Source organism: Trichoplusia ni, chromosome 2 (assembly GCF_003590095.1).
Source record: "Trichoplusia ni isolate ovarian cell line Hi5 chromosome 2, tn1, whole genome shotgun sequence".
Lineage (NCBI taxonomy): Eukaryota > Metazoa > Arthropoda > Insecta > Lepidoptera > Noctuidae > Trichoplusia > Trichoplusia ni.
The window spans coordinates 15,199,864-15,220,499 of record NC_039479.1 but is presented as its reverse complement, the minus strand read 5'-3'; the positions used below and the strand labels follow the sequence as shown (position 1 = coordinate 15,220,499).

Here is a 20,636-nt window from a genome sequence, read left to right as displayed (position 1 = left end):
CTCATCTCAACTTCTTAGTCACAAATAGTCCAAAACACCGCATTTCGATGTGCCTTTGCTGAAAATCAGTCCATCAGTTATAAAACATCAAATAAAAAAACCACCCTAAGTTACCGATATCTATTAGTTTTATTTGGACAAAAGTAACCGGTAAATTTATTATTTCGTATGTATGTATGTAGTTATTCCCGTTTAAATAAGGAGTGCACGGTGATACGGGGTAGCTTGACTACAACAATAGCTTTCAGTCCAGACCCCTTAAGAAGAGGGTGTATTGGAACAACTTATTATTTTTTGCAAACGTGAGATTCGTACTCATAAGTCCACTAACATAATCGTAGTTATGCCATTCTTAACTCATTTTGAATAACGAGACTATAGCGTACAAGTATTACGAATAAAAATAACCTATGCGAATGTGAACAGGAGTTTCTGATTGTGGGACATTTATTGAGGTAAAGAGTAATGAGTAGTTCAATAAAAGCTATGTATAATAAATAGCTCTTTTAACAAGTCTTTATCTAAGGTCCCTGTCGGGCTCTAGATCGAGATTGGGTCTTATGTTCAGTTCATAAATAAGTTACTCGTCACACATTTAATCAGAATCAGAAATATTAATTCAGAAAATGAAGGAGAGAGTAATTAAATACATACCTACTTATCTATACTTCTATTCTCATACTTACTAATATATAAAGCTGAAGAGTTTGTTTGTTTGATTATTTGTTTCTTTATTTGAACGCGCTAATCTCAGGAACGAAAAAAGAATTTTTCAATTTTGTGTTCAATAGATCATTCATCGAGGAAGATTTTAGGCTATCTACCTACCATCACGCTGCGACTAATAGTAGCGAAGATACAATGGAAAATGTGGAAAGAACAGGGTAGATATAAATCATAACTTATATCTTCTAACGAAGTCGCGGGCAACAGCTAGTAATTAAATATGTAGAATACAATACTGTATTTGCAAAAAAAATCCTCTGGTAAATTTCTTAAATATTCGATACTTAAGTGTTTTTTTATTTCAATAAATCAATTTGAATTTCATTAACATAAGGAAAATGTAATGTAGCAAATATTGTGAAACTTATGGAAGTGAGGTCTAGTGAAGTCAATTGTCGGTAAAAAGATTACTGATAAGTTCCATCACAAGAGATTTTAATTTACGTTATACATATAATTAAATACCTACAGTATAAGAATCTGATATTTTTTTGAAAATGTGTTTTTCAGACTATTTAATTAGGTATTTTTTAGTCAAACAACAAATACAGAATTAAAAAAAAGTGTCAGTAGTATCAGTACCTACTATCACTCGAGATGGGAACGAGTTGACAAATTGATATCTTTATAATTAGTGGTTACCCTGCGGTGGTCTAATTCGAGTATGGCATGTGTGGTGTGATGCGACCGCGATGTCCGACACCGCGGGAACTGTCCACTGCGAGAATCCCAGACGGACACCAAATGTTAAAACAGTTCCGGCTATGCACACGGATATTACGAACATATTTCGTTAGATAACATTACTTAAGTGTAATAATTTACATAGTTGTATACCCATATTAATTGTTAATAAGGAAGATGCTTAATCGTGCTTATGTTGGTGTGGTTTCCGTATTCGGTGTTACGAAAATTACAAAAAAAATGTAGGTCGTCACTAATTTCCTGAAAAATAATTTAGGTATTTTATACTTAAGTATCGACTTATTATAGAAATAAATAAATATCACCATCATCATCTTATTCAGCTGATGAACACACTACGGCTACTCAACCGACTTGAATAAAGATAACGATTTAGTATCTTTATCGAAGGAGGTCATAAGTAATCACGAAAAACTTTTTGTAATCGTTATTTGTCATTGAACATTTAGTAGTCATTTTGATCCACTCTCTTTGACTTGTTGCAGAGAAAATTCAAACAAAATATAAAATAATTTATCATGGCTTCGTTTGGTAAAAAGCAAATGGAACAGCTTTCGGGTTTCCTTCCAACACTGTTATCATACGGAATGGGTCTAATAATAACGACAATATATATCACGGAGTGGAAACCTGTGTGCAAGTTCATTCCATTCTTCAATAAAAGTGAAAAATTCCAAGACACAAAAAAGTAATGTAAATAAGGATTATTATGTACTATTAAATATACAAATTCGGTATCTATAATACCAGATTTACCAGGAGAACAATATGACAGGTGATATTACTAAGTTACCATTACTTCAAGCTAGTTATTCAAATGAAAGGAGGGCAAGGCACGCGCTCGAAACAACGCAAGCATAATCTGGAAAAAGAATGGTATTATAATAATGACTGGTCTCTGCATCAGGTGTGCTCGGATTTGTAATAAAATGTCAACCGGATCGTACGCAGCCGGCGCCGGCGCATGCGCAGCTGTCGGCCCTCCTGCGTGCCTCCTGTGAGGCTTGCCCTCTGAATAAACATTACCTCTATTGTAGAATTTATTGTTTAGAAAAAATACTTTGTGCTTTATTTAAAATGGTGAATATAAGTAATACCATTTATTACGTCTTTCATCTGAGTTAACCCACTGTTAATGAGTCTCCACTCTAAGTAATAAAACATTGCAAATGTGCGGCAAAACAAGAATTATAATTGGATACACTCTTCAGACTATAATTTTCCTAAATTGCTCAAATTTAGGACTCAAAAACTACAGTTAACTGTACTTGGTTTTAGAAATAAAAAGAGAAATATTTCTTAGGCGGTTTCTTTCACAATTAAGTATACTCCGACACGGATTTTTTTAATAAACTGTCTTACACATTTCGTGAGATCGTTTGCGAATTGCGTTAATTTGCAATGAGTAAGTACACGCTTGTTGGTTGGTACATACTACATACGGCTTTTTCAACTATTTACACTACTTTCATGTAAATGTTTTTAAAGTGTAAAGTGGATAAACATTAACTTAAGAAACAACGGCTACAACTTTTTTTGAAAGTTTCGAGTCAGCTAAGATTTTTTCAAATTATTTATTTGCTCTACCTTTAAAAAAATCTAAACTCAAAGTTTACTTAGCTTAGAGTCCACTTTAAAAGAGAGTGTCAATAAAGTTTAGCATTTACAAGATTCATTCACTCCCTTTATAGGTATAACTAAGTACACTTAATAGTTCATTTATTTCAACAATTACTTACTGTTTAATTATTTTACACAATTAAAGATAAATCTATTTGTAACTATCCTAACCTAAAGATCTAATAACTAGTTTCCAGTCTTTAACAGTCAGTTTAAGAAGTAGCGGTAAAAAAAAACGCTGTCATTTTCAGCGTACAGGCAGATATTTTTTTTTTTTACTAAAGCGAAACTGGATCGTACTATGAATAAGACCCAAACACGTCAAGGACCAAGGGCCACAATAGGGAGATCTAAAGTGGGGTGAGGTGCGGTGTCGAGCCGCGTTCCGATACAGCCCTGTGTTACTCTGTCTGTAGCCGCTGCTCAGGCGGCTGTGTGCGGTGCGCGTGCGACCCTTCCCTCGTGTACGAACCCACTTAGTAAACAAACTTGTAAACCTTGTGCGGACTTCGAGAAACATTTCTTCACGTACTTTCGAACTTTATTATTAAGGCTGTGGAGAATCAGTGTTGATTGACTTGTGCACGATATGGATTTGTCCTGTGGAGAGAACATGCAGCATTCGGGGAACAGTGGCAGCGGCAGGATGGTCGACATGTGCGTCGCCGGACCAGACCGTGCTCTGGACCGCGACCCTCGACTGCTCCTCAACCTGCTGGCCCTGGAGAGGTCACACGCCATCCACACGGACTACTTTCAGACTGTTCAGATTGATATTCAGCCCTTCATGCGAAAAGTGGTCACTACCTGGATGTTGGAGGTCAGTACATAGCAATAAGCCAATATTGAATATATATATATACGTGCACCATACATAAATATTCACAAATCAAAACACATACCAAGTGTAATATAGACCGCGTAGTAAGCGCCTGACTATCGATGCAACTAACAGCTGATTAGAGTGAATGACCTGGATATGTGAGTATTACATCTATTGTGAACGTAGCTTTAAATTATGTTTATGTGTTAAGTATTGCTTAGTTTGTTGTTTATCGGTTAAGTTTCATATTGAAGTATATTTTAATAGACGTACTATTGAAAACATCTTATCATTTCGATAAAATTTGGTGGGTAGGCAGAAAATATTTATTATAAACTTCTCTACCGTAATTTTATGTACATATGTGGTATACTTATTCACTGTCTACTGAATGAGTAGATGGTGTAACGAATATTATTATGTGTTTTTTTAATCCTTTCATAGTCATGAACTATTTTTCGCATCTACTTATCTACTAAACAGAAAATAGCATAAACCAACGGCTTAAATAAAGTATAATAACCATAATTGATGTTGTTCTCCTTACATTTTGGATGCACTTAATTTGGTCTATTTATTTTCATTACTTAAAATCCTTGTACATGCATTTCAATCATTAAAATGAAGGCAAACTTATTCTCATAATTTTGTAAATATACCCAAGTTCTGTAGCCTGTCTCATCTTGTAATTTACGCTCGGATGACAATGACCCCGGCCCGTCACTTCGCTTCCACGGTAACTGTGAGACCCTAATCTTTGGATAATACTTGGGAAATGTAACTATTCCTATATGACATGCTTCAAAAAGCTTTACTCACAAGACTCAATCACTAAGGATAGTGTAGATGTAATTATTTTGTTAGTAACTATTAGAAATTAATTTTAGATGTCTGTTATATCAATTAATTTTGTACAATCAGCCTTACTCCGTTATTATTGGGACGATGTCCTCAATGCATATCACATCCCTATTAGTAACCATCACCATTTATGTTGATAAAACGACGATCATAGGTTTAATTTTGCATAAACTGTAAATTGTTATTAATGTACCCAGGTATGCGAAGAGCAGCAATGTGAGGAGCAGGTGTTTCCTCTGGCCGTGAGCTACATGGACCGGTTCCTGGCCCAGCGCGCCATCTCACGGCAGCAGCTGCAACTCCTGGCTGTCACCTCCTTACTGCTGGCCTCCAAGTTCAGACAGTGCCACCCGCTGTCTGTCGACCTACTGTGTGCTTACACAGATAACTCTGTTTACCCACACGAAGTCAGGGTAAGTGTTTTAGAGTCATTTTTTGATTTATTTATAATGTACTAGCTGACCAGGCAAACGTTGTTTTGCAGTTTCAATTTAAGGAATTTCTTGTAGAATGATAGTTTGATGTGTCTTCAAGATAAGAGAGTTTTGGGTTCTTAAATGGTTTTGATGGTAAATTTTATCGTTTAAAAATCTCTACAAAATGTTAGCACTGCCCAAAAATCAACCTTCACTATCACTTAAACACATTATGATATAGATTTTAGTTAGTCCATGCACCATACTTCATATTACCCTTTTCCGATTTGAGTGTGGATATTTGATTTTACTTCATATCAGATTCCTAGAAAGCATTGTTCTTTGTTGGCCTCGTGGCCTTATTATGAATTTCCTGTAATTAATGCACGAAACATACTTACATCGTGTCCGTGATAAATTCTTGTACGACACACGATCTTACATAAAAAGTCAAGTAGCTCTATCGCGTCCGACGTCCGGCGACACGCATCCTGCGACACAACATAATTGTTGTTTTGATTGTACTGTGAATGAACTCGATTAGTTTAGGCAAATGACATTTCTTCGCCCCAAAGCGACATTTCCTTACACCAAGCCAGTTTCCGGCAATTACTCCTTCCTCGAGGAACTCAAGAGGGCTTGTAAGACTGTCACCCTTCTTATGCAGCCACAGCCTGTGACGAAGTAAGGCACGGAATTAGTAGCTCACTTGCTTCCGACGGAAATGTGGGCACTACTCCGCACAAGACACGGTATAGAGCCAGTTAAATTAGAACTAATTTAAGCAGCCGTCTTTTTGATGCCTTTAATGAGATAAGGTTGATGCACTCTTTATATCCAGTCAATGTCCCAGCTCGAACTTTATAGGGCCTAAAAATGAATGCATTATAATTGTAGTCAACATGTGATATTGACTAAACTCCCACAGTAACCCATAATGACAAAATTGTCATAATCGTTCACACCCGCACGGACAGGTGCGATTCGTTGTTACTCATGGGCCTGCCCTTTGTAATCAATTTTGACTTTGTCACCTTATTCACACGCTTCTAATGCTATTGCACTGAATTTTCCTCAATTGTGTCCAAATTCGGTAATACCTGTTTTGGTGTCGTATTTATGTGTTTCTTTACCTGATCACTTAGAGCAATGCTCCAATCTCGATTATTAATGAGCGCATTTGCAGAAATAATTCAGTTACAAGAAGCACTTGTCATTGCTACATTAAATATACTTTTAGAAGTGTGTCTGCGTCTTGTACATATTTTCCTCTTCATACAGCTACTGTCTCAACATTCCTGATCTAACCTCTTTCGTGTTCGCTAACTAAACCTCCACCATATGTTGTAGTTAAATATCATTTGGATACCGTGAGAACATGTTTCGTCACTCCTTCGGCGCGTATGACACCGTGGAATGCTCGTATTTCCTTGCTATTAATTCGTGCGATGGTCGCGATACGCCTGCATCGCACATACTTAATGCTGTCATATGGTACCCGCCGATTCTACTTTCCCATACTTACTAGCCTAAATATGCAAAATTATGCCATCATTAAATTGTATTCATACCGTTTCTCATTCATATCTTATTCTATGGGGGTGGTTAATTAATTGGGGAGTGAAGCACTCGCCACTAAATTAGTAAACATTTAATTTAGTAACAGTTCTTGAATATGTTATCTGCAGAACTGTGGGAGTACTTTGACGTTTCATGGTTTATCGAACCCTGAACAATGATTACTTCACTAAGCCTGATATATTTCTATGATAAAGTTCTTCACCCTGTCTTTATCTAAATTACCAGCTACATGTTTTGTTGTGTAAGTAAACAAGGAGTCGTATGTCCGCCCTTATTATATCAGTGGCCATGTGAAAAGTATCGGCAGCCGGGGGCTCCTTTGTCCCTTGTTGTCTTATGACATTTCTACAGTAATTGTAACGTGATTCGCTACTTTTTGCGGTTTCCGCCTAACCCATCAAGTATGACGGTTACGTATCAACTATTTAGAATAGGTCGCACATCCCTTTCTTTAGTAAAGGGAATTAGTTGTTACAAATGTAAGAAAGTCTACTGTTATTCACACGGGGTCGTGCCCTTTGGGAATAATTAAATTCAAAGGCCAAACGACCGACGTTTATGTTGCATTTTTTTTTGTTATAGCAATGGGAAGTGATGCTCCTTCAGCGATTAAACTGGCAGTTGTCTATTGCAACGGCGTTCGACTTCGTGGAGCCTTTCTTGGCGCGAGTGCCGTGGGGTCGCACAAACCCCCTGGTCAGGACACACGCGCTAACACTCACCTCAGTATGCTACACAGGTATGTACACCATGATCATTACACGTTTTACGTTCATACTCATTTCAGCAACAATAAATCTCCCGCGAAACTCGTAAGCTCTACATGCGGGTCTGACTTCCTACTTTGATAATTAACGTTAATCGATAAGTAGTACTTACTAAGGTTAGCGTACATTTTATAATTTGTCAAGGTATTTGATAATGGGTTTTCTGTAATGGGAGGTCCCCTTTGTTTCTAATTGTGATTGTTGTGCGGTGGACAGGGTGTAGAGTAATGTGGGGTGCAGACTGGACGCGTGTATCGGAACGCGCACATGCCGTTGGCGCAGTGATAACGCGCACACCTTGCGCCTGCGCACCCCTCCGGGACTGACCCTCTCGCACTCCCATTGTAAAAACACGAACGACCTCACTTTAAAATTCCAAATTATGCCATTACATTTTAATATTACGATTAAAAACGGTAAACCTGTTTGCGTATTGAAAACCTTTGTGTTGTAAAATATAATCATAAAGAGGACACGTGGCAGAGGATTTATGTATATATACTTACCTCCCTCTTTGCTGACAAGTAGGTTGTCTAATTTATTAGCTGTGTAAGTCGTTAAATAAATTACTTAAACGTTTTATACGATACTGTGCGATATAAAATAAAATTTACAAAAGGTTGCGTTGTTACCGTATGTATTTGTATTTCTTGAACTTCAAGTACTTTTAAGTACACACGTGCCCTCCGGCCCTCTACGGACGTTAACCACCAATGACCCCTTGGCATTACCTCCCTGCGAGGGTTGAGCTTTTCCGATCACTGAACACACTAAAAAACTAGTGGAAACTACTAGTTTATATTAAACTTACCAACCTGACCTTTATTAAACACCTTTACAGTTTTTAATTATCAGTAAAATATGCAATACGTTATTCCCATATTTCCGGTGGTTTTTTATTTTTAACTGAATTTAGGTTTATTTTTAGCGTCGTCTAGTACCAGCTTTACTAGCTACATGTGTAAATATCAAATAGCGGTACTCCGATAAGACATCTTATATTATTTGCATGTTTTTGATATTGCGAGCTGTCCTCCGTTTTTTCAATTTCATCTTAAATTGATCATAATGTGTACAATTATCTCATAATGCTTAACCCTGTCGACCCCTATGGTCCATCGAGTCCTGATAACAGTTATTTATAGCTGCCACTCGCTAACCCTCTGTCACCCTCCATTGGTCCATTGTTTTTACATTTTAAGGATTTCTTTGACCATCTGCTCTAACAGTGAAATAGATTTCAAACGTGTTAAACATTAATTAATAGGAGAACGCTCAAATTACGATACCCATTTCATATAATTAATTACATTCGAAACAAATGGAGTTCACATTCTAGGGAAGAATGAGAAAAAAAGAGAATATTTCGGTCATGTTTATGACAATTTTTTGTGCTTACTTGTTGCACAACACGTGGTTTCTAAAGAGTGCACATGTTTACGGATAACTGTTAAGATACGATGCTTTTATTTCTAACTTATTTCTAGGTTGTTCTTCTAAGTTGAATTTCTAAGTTTGAAGATCATAATATTTAATTAGAATTCGCATTTTTCATCGCTTCAGTTGCTCCAGTTTTAAAGACTTAGGTTAAACGTTATAAAAGCTTGTATTCATGAACTGCTTATATTGTTGTGTAAGCTTAACCCGGGTCAACTATCAATTGCATCTATTCAGTATAATATTGTAAACAGAAACGTTTCGTGTAGCGGGGCGTCAAGTTTTGTCGGTACCGCCGGAAGTAGCATAATTGCCGGTAACTGATCGTGCATTACTCTAGGTGTGAAAGGGTTAATAACATTACTTGACCCTAAACTTCTTTTATTGGCTTTCTTAATGATCGCTGATCATAATTACTTTTAAGGAATTTTGGTAATCATATCCGGTTCAAATATAAACTATCAAATGGTTTTTCACGTAAATTTTTATAAAATTATTGTGACCAATATATTTAGCTTTCGTTTCTCAAACGTGTTCTGTTTGACCGGACTAATTTCTTAGAGTAATGTCACGGTTACGGTGACTTATGTGAGTAGTCGGCGCGTACGCGCAGGGGAGCTCGCGCCAGCTGACTCGGGGACAATGCTCGAAGACGTCCCGCGGCCATTGTTCCGCGCCCGAATCCCTATCCCAAAGTCTCGACAAAAGCTTCGCGACAAAAAGCCGTCTCGGCGCGCACCTGGCGTACCACCCTATCTAACCCGATACTAAGCCGAACATCACTATGTCAAATCTTACTCGTATTATAAGTATAATATCGACTTGCGAGATTTTTAAGCTTCCGTTTCCAACATCCGATCCAAAAGCTCTCTATTTTTTCTATTAAGCTTTACCTCCACTCAATAAATATATCGTAACTGTCATAAAATGCTGTTATGAATTTACTATTAACTGATTATATTATTGAATAAGACATTAATGCATAATAAAATATGTTCTTATTCGCAATAAAATTATACGAACCAGTTTTACGGACAGTTAGATCATATATTTGCAACCCCTGCGTTTTTGCATTCTGTTAGTGTTAGGCGAAGATTCACTATTAGGGTGAGACTGACAGGTTTCTCAAACGGAACTTAACGGTCCTCGATGTCTGTTGAGTGTACTTATGTGAATGCAGTTGTAGTAATTATAAGGGTAAGACGCGTGGGTGTGAGGTCTTCGGGTCGATGGCAGTCGCGTGGGCCACTCAGCAGATGTCGGCACGCCAACTGACAGCCAACCTGTCGCGCAACGGATCGTGACGCACCGCTGCTCCTGCTGACCAGATCATACCTGATACCGACCTCACCAACTATTTTGATTTTATAATCAGCTACTGATTCATAGAAATTATACAACAACTGCCATGTGTTTTGCAGATACAAACCGCCGTTTGTTTTTATCAGTACTTTTTATAACGAATAGAAGTGTATGGTGACTTGCACTTATGTGCTTAGAAGGTGTAACGTCTGCAACGGACCTAAAGTTCATGTCTAGTCTAGATTCATTGACCTACCGGTTACTGGAGCCAGTAAGCTTGCGTACATTAATAAAGTGTGGCCACGTTTTTTATTAAAATTATGATGCGCTCGCGTGTTGCGATATTGTTTTTCTTAAGAAATAGTCATGAAGTATGGCGTATAAGGGCACGGTGGAGTCTAGAAGGGTGCATGTAGTAGGTGGGCAGTGACCCTACGCGGTAGTGCCATGCTTGCGCGGAGTTGCGAGCGGAAGGGTCGCCAGGTGTCGTTACATCTGCCGTCTTAGCCTGACGTCGTTGCTTCACCCAAAGCGCCTTAAACTTTATACTACATCAACTTGTAATGCTCCAATGCCTTTACCGTTACTTGTTTATAATAACAGACAATAGTATCAGTAGTCGAACAGTTGCTTGACTAACGAATTTAGAATATACACACATCTAATGGGAACTCTGTGCAAAAGATTGGGGTCTTAGTGAACGACAATAATATTGATTAGTTAACTAGTGATCGAAGTTACGTTTTAGAATCGCACAAAAGAATCTCTCCTTCGTAGCAAATTGCAGCTGCGCCCTTACCTAGACGACTTAAGATGTAAATTACCATTATTCCCCGTCTATTGTCCCGGAGTAGGTACACAAAAATGCAGACGGGGACGGCATGCACAAATCGGGCAGCTGCTCGACTCCGCTTCCTTATTCTCAAACTATAACAAAGGAGTTCCCGTATTGTGCAAAATGTAACGCGACTTTTATTATACTCGTCGTCGAAGATGGAAACACTTTTTTGCTTCAATTGTTGTGAATAAGCTGTCTTTATTGGCTTGACTAGTTTTATTTATAAGCAAAAATTTTGATTTTGGTCAGTCAGTAGGTTATAAGATGTTTATAATGTGAGCAACGCATCGGATCGCAGGACGCTAAGATGCAAGGTGTCCGAACCACCTGTCCGCACTCCGCGGTAATTATCTCGCAACAGATGCGCACGTTCTACCTGCGTCTCCGTCCTCCGTGTGTACAATATTTTGATATAAAAACACGTAAACACGAAACTCGTTTTAAAATCAACCTTATTAGTATTCTGAGCACATGTTGTGTTTGCTATCAAAACCAGCATTAAAGGAATCAAAAAACGATCACGCAATAAAGGCATTTTTCTTTTGTCAACAGAGACGGAATTTCTTCTAGTACCACCATCTTTAATAGCCGTTGCGTGTATCACTGCGGCTGCCCGAGGTCTGCGTGTGCGCATGTCTGTGAGCGACTTGTGTGCTCTCACGAGGACCCCATCTGCAGCTGCGGAGCTGGTGGCGCGTCATGTGGAGCGCGTGCTTGCCAGGGAGACCCAGCCTCAGGAACCCAGAAGCAGGCCTTCGCAGCCCTGCAAAATATCCTCACCAGAACAGACCCAACTACCAGATACACCCACAGACGTACAAGACGTACACTTCTGAAGCAAAAACTATAAAAAAACAGACCCCTTGTACCTACTTTTGCAGTCGATTTATTTTCGAACCACGTGTTAGAGTCTGTATATAAAATCGTACAAAATCAACATCCCAAATCAAACGATCTCAGTGTTTATGAAAGTAAGGATTGTATTGTTACGAATATTTTTTATTTCGTGCACCTGGATGAGAGAAGACCCATCAAAAACGAAAAAAAAGTACCTTCAACCCAAAGAAGTGATGTCAATGCTGACAATATGCGGAGAGTTGCGTAGGAGAATTGATTGTTCATTGATCTCAAATTATTTATGTGAAATATTAACATTAGAGTAGATTAATGTTATTTATTGTAAAATAGATCCATTATGTTAGTTGTTCAATTTGTAACATAGGTAGTTTTCGGCTGAACATTTCAAATGAACTTTTGTGCCGTCTGATCTCTGTTTATTCCAAATGTTTATTAAGACTGAAAAGCATATGAAGTCACTAACTTTTATGAAAAGACCATCAACTCTAAAATTTTACTAAATACCAATCAAAATTACGTAAAGACAAACTTTTCAGTAAACGTTATGTATGTTTTATGTTTGTGTGTAACTATGTTGTAAGATCTCATTATGTAAATTTGATTTAGTCCCTTATTACTAAGGGGGTAAGAGTGTGTTTAGTACTTGCTGAACGAGTGAAAATGTTAAAATGATGTAATATTTATTTAGGTCGATGTTAAGTTTTAGTAAATTCTAGTCAAACGTTTTACACATTCCTGTTTTCGACCAAACTTAATGTTTTAGATGTATAGAGTCGTGTTTAAGTATTATCGTGTAAGTAATTATAATGTTTTAGTTTGTTCGGCGATACGTAGGAGGCGATGGAATACTCATTATGGGGACAGTACCATTGGTACTGTGTTAGTTAATATATAGAAAGAATAATTCCTTGCGTGTAATTAGTATGTAGGTGTATTTATTGGGCGAAGGTGAGTTAGGGAGAAACTTGGATAAACACCGCAGAGTAAGTGATAAAGCGGCGCAGACCCGCCGAGCGTTACGTTACGCAATGTTAATTATACTAATTGTCATAAATTAATGGGCGAGCTTTCAAGTTTCTCTCTCCAAGCCGTCTCGAGCCGATGTAACTTTCTCATAAGTTTTAAAATGATGTTCAAGCAACCACGTAGTTTTAATATTATTTTGAATTGATTAGGCAGCTTACAATTGTTTCGTTGATACTCGGCTTTAGCGCGCCGGTGTCATAGGGACGGAACGAGAACTTGTAAAAGTTACCTTTTACAAGTTCTCGTTCCGTTGTTTGAATTATTTATTGTTTTTTTTTTGGTTTTTAAATCTTTTTTATATTTATAGACATGTATCTTTAAGACATCCTATTGCTATAATATCGAAATGTTTCTTATGGTTGCTGTAAATTAATTGGGTTCTTCAACCTCTTTGGTTAACGAGCGGCGGTTAAGAGGTGGATACATGACACCGTGACATGTTTATCTGTCCATCTCGAACTTGTTCAAAAGATTAACAAATTTAATTTAAATTTTTACTTTAAAAGTTGTAATTATGAGAAAATTTTGATATTAAATAACTGGAAAGCTATTGTTCATTTTAGTTAAGGTTTGTTTTAAAGAGCGATCGTGTTTAGGTACCTATTATTATAATGCCTAATGTATGAAAGTGTATGGTATGGCCTTGTTATTGGCTGGCCATAAATAAATGTATAGTTTTATAATAAAAGCAAACACAAACAAGTCTGTATTTTTTATTTTTATTTTGTAACTCACAGTTCACATTCATTCTTGAAATTCTTTGATTGGTAGAGTTCTTAATGACAAAGTTATAATAAAATAATTTATCATTAGCAGTCTTATATCATTGTTGATTTATATTTTTTTAATTGGTCGCGCACATGGTCTTGCAAAAAGCTGCCGTTCTCAAAAAGCTTCGGAGGGAGCTTTCATGCTCGTCCATAAAATAAAATAGACATAGTCTTTACTCTGAAAGAGTAAAAGAAAGTAAATGATAATTCACCAAAGAAAAATATTAAAACAATTTTAATTAAGAAATTATACCAAGGGTCTGACTTATAATATTAATTTAAGAACAAGAACATAAAACTGACTTTAAATAAAAACTACTGAGCTAAACTTAATGAAGCTTTGATAGGACTGAATGACAGCAACAGTGAAAGCATTATAAAAATGTTCGTCTGATATAGTAGTAGCTTTCATGGCTTGATTCTTTAATAATCTAAAGTTACCCCTTTTTGTTTAATTTATTATGTACCTAGGTATTGATCACAACCAAACATAGTTTTAATAGATACTCAGAAGCCCAAATTCCTTGTTACTTATGTAAAGCCTGCCAGTCTTCCACAAGCGACAGCTGCAAAAACGAGCCCATTTCTATAACTAAATAGTATCGACATAAGCCGTCAGATGGCAGTTATCAAAACGTCCACGCGCTTTATACAAAAGTCCTAATAAGCAGGTGAAAGCTTAGCGTAAATTGTATTTCTGAAATTTTATATTCAATTCATAATACCCTGAGTAAAGTAATTTAAATAGCTACTTAATTATAACCTAAAATGAGGTAAACTGATAACTCTAACAACAAATTGCTTATTCTATCATTAAGGAATTTAGCGAATAGAATCGTTAAGCAGCGCCCTCTATACATCAATGACAAAAACACTAAAGCTCCCGAAGGACGAATCGCTACAAAGCTCCCGTTGCGTCGGTTTTCGAACAAGTAGTACCTTAATTTGACCACAGAGAGCAGCACTAACGAATTTATTTATTTTTAACTCTTCGGTCATAAGTGCCGTGACTGTTCGGCCTTTTGGCTCCGGTTTCAGTTCGAGTTCGGGTTGGTTAAAACCGGCCTCATCCGACTGATTCTTCTTACAATGTTCTAGAAATATCTCTCAACTTTGGGATAGAGTTAACACATTATAAAACTGTATAAGGTTACTGGTTTAATACTAAGGGGTATTTTTCTTGTTTTAGAGCTTACTTTTGCATTAGAAAACATCGAAAAGGCCGAGTTTTTTCTCTGAAATGTACTACAGTATACTCTCAAATGAAAAGTTTAGGGCCGTATACTAAGACATCAGACTCACTCGCACTTAGTATCATAAATACTTTGTCACAGTAAATGGAACGCAGAAATAATTACTATCACAACTATCGTACAGTACGTGAAGATTTTTCTCAGGATTTCTCTTTAGGCGATTATTAATGGTGAATTATTAATATTGAAGAAGATAAACCAGTCGGGATTCGAACTCTAAACCTCCTTACAAATAAGCTGCTGAAAAACTATCCCATTTATGATCGTACCCTCGTCGCCTCGAATTTTATCGATTATTTAATATGTAAATACTTACTTGTTCTTGCTATTTAAATACTTCACTTTGATAAGTGAGCTTTAGTAGTAGTTCAGCGAAGCTTTAGTAATTAATACGGCTCAGTTTCTGTATGGAACCTTAAAAAAACCCGATTGATTGGTTTACTTCAGTATTTATTTCTCTAGCAATAAGGCTAGTTGTCTATATAAAGTAAAGCCTCTTTTTAAATGAACAAAGCTTAACCGGCTGACTTGTCCTATTTCCAAAGGACTATTTTAGATTGAGTATGACCTATACATATTTTTGTATATTAAGTGATGTAGAAGTATAAATCTTAGTATGCAGAGGAAGAAGCTTTTCATACGCTACGCAAGACTAACGAAGTCGTATAAGTCTTAGTTTATGTGTAGTTGATATGATTATGTTAAGGCATGAAGCTTTATGATGTCTCAGTTTAAATTGTAGAGCTGGTCCTGGTTATATTATTTGTTTCTTTACATAAATTACAAATGCATTCATTCAATTATTTATGTATTCTATAGTTATCAAAGTTTTTTGTTTTTTTTCGGAGCTTTTGGGTTTAAGACCGCTGAAGTTAACATAATATATTATTAAAAAAAGTACTCGTTAATATTTATTTTTTTTGCACGGAATCAGCCAGCGAAACGTCTGGTATAAAAAGTGTGTGATGTGTCAGTAAATATTGTGAAGTAATGCTACTGTTCTTGGGTTATTGTAATTTAACATGTATACAGACAGGTGCAAAGATTTACCAGAGACTTGATCTCGTTTATATAGGTAGGTTTATCTACAAATTTCCAATTTACACTCGAAAGTCCGATACGACACCGAGTGGCGAGCAAACAAGGAGTGCGCCGCGAGGGCAGTGGGGGGAGAGACCTCGGCAAACCCAGGCGTTTGTAGGAAAAACCCAGGCGAGCGCTTGGGGCGTTTCGGGGCAAACACGGCGTCTCCCGGGAGCCGCTCATTAGTTGTTCAAACACGCCGGCGGCCACTTTGACAAGCAGCGCGGCAGGACCTGCCTCCGTCCCGGCGACGGGACCGATCTTCCCCTTCACCGATCTAACGCTAACTATAAAGAGCTATCGGGAGTGCAGATAGTAAATACGCGGTTTGTTTTATTAGACAAACGACGGTATCTTTGCATAGGCGTTCGCATAGATCCGGCTGGCTTAACTAGCTGTTCTGGGTAAAGGCACATACATATACTTATACTTACATATTGTATACAGCTAGCTAAAGTTTGAGAGAGTCATTATGGAGAGAGTATGAAGTGTTTGCCCATGTGTAATTAGTAGTGGCATATAGATAAGCGTCAAAAATACGTCACGAGTTGTTTGTTAATGGCGGCGCGTCAGTTCGCAATCATGGCGATGGGTGAGCGCTCATCAATCACGGGCTCAGGTGCACTACAGGCTCGCCCCGCCCGCGCCCGCCGCCCCCCTCCGGGCCCTGCCCTCGTCTGCACTGCACAGTCAAAGGGCCTCGCTCACAGTCTTCAATTATAGCTGTCGTACTACAGAATTGTCTTATGTGGTAACATAGTTCAATGTGCTAGCTATGTGCCTATGTAAACGTAGACAGTCGACGAGTAATATTTGATTCAGAGGTTGAATATTTAGACTTGGTTGAGGTATTCCAACGGACACGATTTTTGCTGAGAGTCTAAGTACATTAGAAAAATGTTCATTTCTAATAGAGGACATCTTTCTAAAACTTTGCATGGTTAGGTATATTCCTACTATCGTTATATGCATTATTATTTTTACAAAGTCAACATTTTAATGGATTACAAAGTTCGTATAGGTAAGTCTTGACTGCTAAATGTTAGTTAGGTTTGGTCATTTATATCAATTACTGAGTTTGTAGTCGACATATTTATAAGCATGTTGGTTTGTACACAACTTTTTAATTACTGAAATGTTTTCACTCATAATCAATGACCTTTTTGATAATTAATTTAATTTATTTAGAGCAATTTAGGCTATCAGGTCACTCATCGTTTTAAAATATAATATAGTTTAACATAGTATTCAGTAGGCTTAAACGACTTAAAACTTGTAAAAGTGTGTTGCTTTTATGTTTAAAACGAGTAAAATAACTAATTTATTTCAATTGCTTAGCGTAAAACTGAAAGGAAACTAAGGAATATAAGTAAATTAATACGATATTTTTATCCTTTTTTCACAAGAAGTGATCTAAAAGAAACTTTAAATTTTATACTTCTCATTATTATATCGAAACGACCCAGAACACAGATGACCGTAAATAGTTTCAGGTAGAAGTCAGTTCTCAATGCATGTAAATCAATCAGACTGTATATAAGCATTGTATGAGGGGCGTCAACTTCCTAACTGGCATTTGCGGTCTTACAAGAATAAGACACTTACGATTACCTTTGTATGCAAATAAACATATGTAATGACTTTTGTGTGACCTGTAAGGTATTTAAACTTCGAACACTTAAAGCTTACTCTGTTTTGAATTACTGGTTATATTTTTTATAGTTTATAAATATCGTTTGGTTGACTCCACCCGTGAAGCCCAGTCTGTATTTTGCTCAGAGAATTAGCATTGCCGTTCAACCCTGCAATGCTGCCAGGCTTCTGGGCTCCTTTCCGGTTGGCTGGAAAAAAGATGTAATTTTTTACGCTTTGTGAGAAATATATACTCAATTTAAATGTAAATATTTCTCAGTTTATAACCATCTAAAATATCCTTTTTGGTTATACAAAACATTTAGATTTACACAAAACATTTTGAAGAGACTTATCCGAAATAAACAGTTCCATATATCATCTGAAACTGAGAGCACAAAAACCCACGATTGATTAAGAGATTTAAACTTTAACCAATTTAAGGTACAGCTTTATGTATGCACCAACATTTATCTACTGATCACTGTAAGTAATCACAAACCAAATTCTTAAGTAGGTGGTCACACTTGTGTTAGGACATAAGACTTAGCTTTTATACAAAAACGAAGGCCTGACCATCGCGGCCTCTTGTACTATATACAATTTGGTTGCTTTAAGACTTTATATTAAGGACGAGAGAGTCCTTAGTCGTTTTTTAATTCTGAATAATGTACCAAATGTATATCGTAGTGCGGCGCTATGGCAATAAGATCAGCGGTCGAAAAAACATCAGCAGAATTAGTAAATTGAATTGCCGCAAAAGTAAAAAAAATAGTTAAGACATTTACAGACTATTTTATTTCTATTGAGGAACTCGTTCACATTTCAGTAAAAATGTTAATTAAAAATAGTACAGGACGAATATGGGAACAGTCGCGATGCAGCGCGGCATGTGGCTCAGCGGAGGGCGCAAATTGAATTAGGCGGGGGTAAGTGGAGAATGGCACACGCACACCGCCCGTAACCGACGCATTATCAGATTAGATGAGCGACTTGCGAGTTGACGTCGGTGCTGGTACAAGTACATGCACACTAAGAATGTTTGCTTAAACTGATTTCATGATTTCAAGTGTCAAGGTCGATGCTGCGATTAAACAATGTAAGCTGTAATAAATCGAATGAAAGAAGTAATAGGATCTACTTCTTACGGAAGATTTTTTCATAATTCTTCACTTCTTAAATTGCATTGCTCGTACAGAGCCTGTATTACGGAAAATCTATTTTCTTCTTATGATTTGTCTTAAAGACTAGCAAGAAAGAAATGTAATGGGATTATCTAACAGTGTTATAATAATTTAAACAAAATTAAATGCTGTTTTGTAGCACAGGCTGCAAGGTAGCACAATTTATAGAGTAATGTCATGACTGTTGTGACAATTTATTCATACTTTGAGCAATGTAAAAGAACATAACAATTTATGTTTATTAGCGGAGCTGACAAAGCAAAAACAACAAAAAGCACATTCATCGAAGACAGGGAAGAAAAACTAAGCGGCAGTTGGTGTTTGATTGCAGGTTGCTAAGTGATCACATATTTTACCGCACAGACTTCTTGTTTTTCATCCCGCGAGACGCGACAGGCGCAGAATACGCGCTATTTACGTTACCCCTGTCTACGCACTTTGGTTTCAGTAAGTATTACTGGGGTTTTCCTTAAACAAGTGCCAGTTGTCGAAATATGTTTGTCTGTTTGCATGTTTTTCGGGTAATGGTTTTTTTTTTAAGTAGCGGTGTGAGTACGAGGCATGGTGAAGGCTAATGAGGGCTAAAGTTTATTACTGATAACGAAGCGATTGGATACGATTGTGATTATAAATAAATAATAATTACATCGTTTATTTTCTCATCGAAAAGCTGATATAAGTTTAGAATAGAAATACCTTTTACAGGTCACCGAGGCCCTTCTATTGCTACATTTAGCTTAGCGGCTATTTTTATACATTTTTGTTACGAGGCTAGAAAATGTGACAACCAGTCTTAGTAAGGGCTATTGTGTTGCCCAGGTAACTAGTTTGAGTAAGATAAATAGGCAGTCGTTGTGAAACACAAGTACTAATCTGTATCCGTTTAAAGTAGAAGCCGATCCTAACATATTTGGGAAAGGTAAGGATGATGATGAGTTATTAATACAGTAAAAGAGTCGATGTTATGGTGGTACGATGGTATGTCAAACAGGATCGCGGTTAAGTAGGACAATAGATGTTCTAATGATTTTTGATTATAATTAATTTGATACGAAGGTTCCATATCGAATGGCTTACATAGATCAATAATACGTAGATCCCTTTTACGTAACATTGGTCTTTTAAAATATATTTTTACAAATATATTCTTTCTTACGTTATTAACGTCGATTGTCAACTTTAAAATTTGTGAGAGCTCTAGCAGAGGGAAGTTATGTTATTCAAAATGTTTGTACTTCTAGCATTTCGTATCTTATTTAGTGTTGACTAGTTTAAACGGAGCATCATTATTTTTTCTTTAAATTTGAATGCTAGATCATTTCAATTTTTTTCTGTTTATTTTATTTTTTCTTCGAATAGAGCTAAGCGTTATAGAAATATAACATAATAGCTGCATGGATTCACCTAACTCAAAACCCGTTCAATCAAGAAAAAAGTGGGCTAATCACGGTGCATTTCAACAAACCAAATACAAAAAGTTACAAACAAACAAACAACAACAAAAAACGTTGTAGCAAGTGTAATTAATATAAATAATAAATAAGGCAGCGGGCTGTGAGTCGCGGAGCGGGCGCGGTCGCGTGCGAAGTCCCCAAGGACTGGAGACGTTGTAATTTCAATATTGTGAATATTATACGCGTCATTTTCTCACACGGACCCCTGCACTTGACGCGACACCCGCTGGGCTTAGATGTATGTGTAGCATCCCTGATTATATTGCGACAGTTTTAAATTTGGAACGAATACATCTTTGA

The 20,636-nt window shown here is 36.9% G+C and overlaps 1 protein-coding gene across 1 annotated transcript; it reads left to right on the top strand.

Moving 5' to 3' along the window:
* Positions 1 to 3,191: 3,191 nt before the first annotated feature.
* Positions 3,192 to 13,662, top strand: LOC113508375 (G1/S-specific cyclin-D2-like). Its single transcript, XM_026891369.1, has 4 exons — positions 3,192 to 3,871; positions 4,933 to 5,148; positions 7,315 to 7,471; positions 11,629 to 13,662. Exons 1-4 carry the CDS (start codon positions 3,641 to 3,643, stop codon positions 11,910 to 11,912), a joined length of 888 nt encoding a protein of 295 aa, XP_026747170.1. The 5' UTR covers positions 3,192 to 3,640; the 3' UTR covers positions 11,913 to 13,662.
* The last annotated feature ends 6,974 nt before the right edge of the window (positions 13,663 to 20,636 follow it).

Excerpts from the sequence above, each read along its gene's own strand:
- LOC113508375 (XM_026891369.1), top strand. The coding sequence starts at position 3,641 with ATGGATTTGTCCTGTGGAGAGAACATGCAGCATTCGGGGAACAGTGGC. Across the intron at positions 3,872-4,932 it reads TCACTACCTGGATGTTGGAG|GTATGCGAAGAGCAGCAATG; the intron begins GTCAGTACATAG and ends TAATGTACCCAG. Across the intron at positions 5,149-7,314 it reads TTTACCCACACGAAGTCAGG|CAATGGGAAGTGATGCTCCT; the intron begins GTAAGTGTTTTA and ends TTTTTGTTATAG.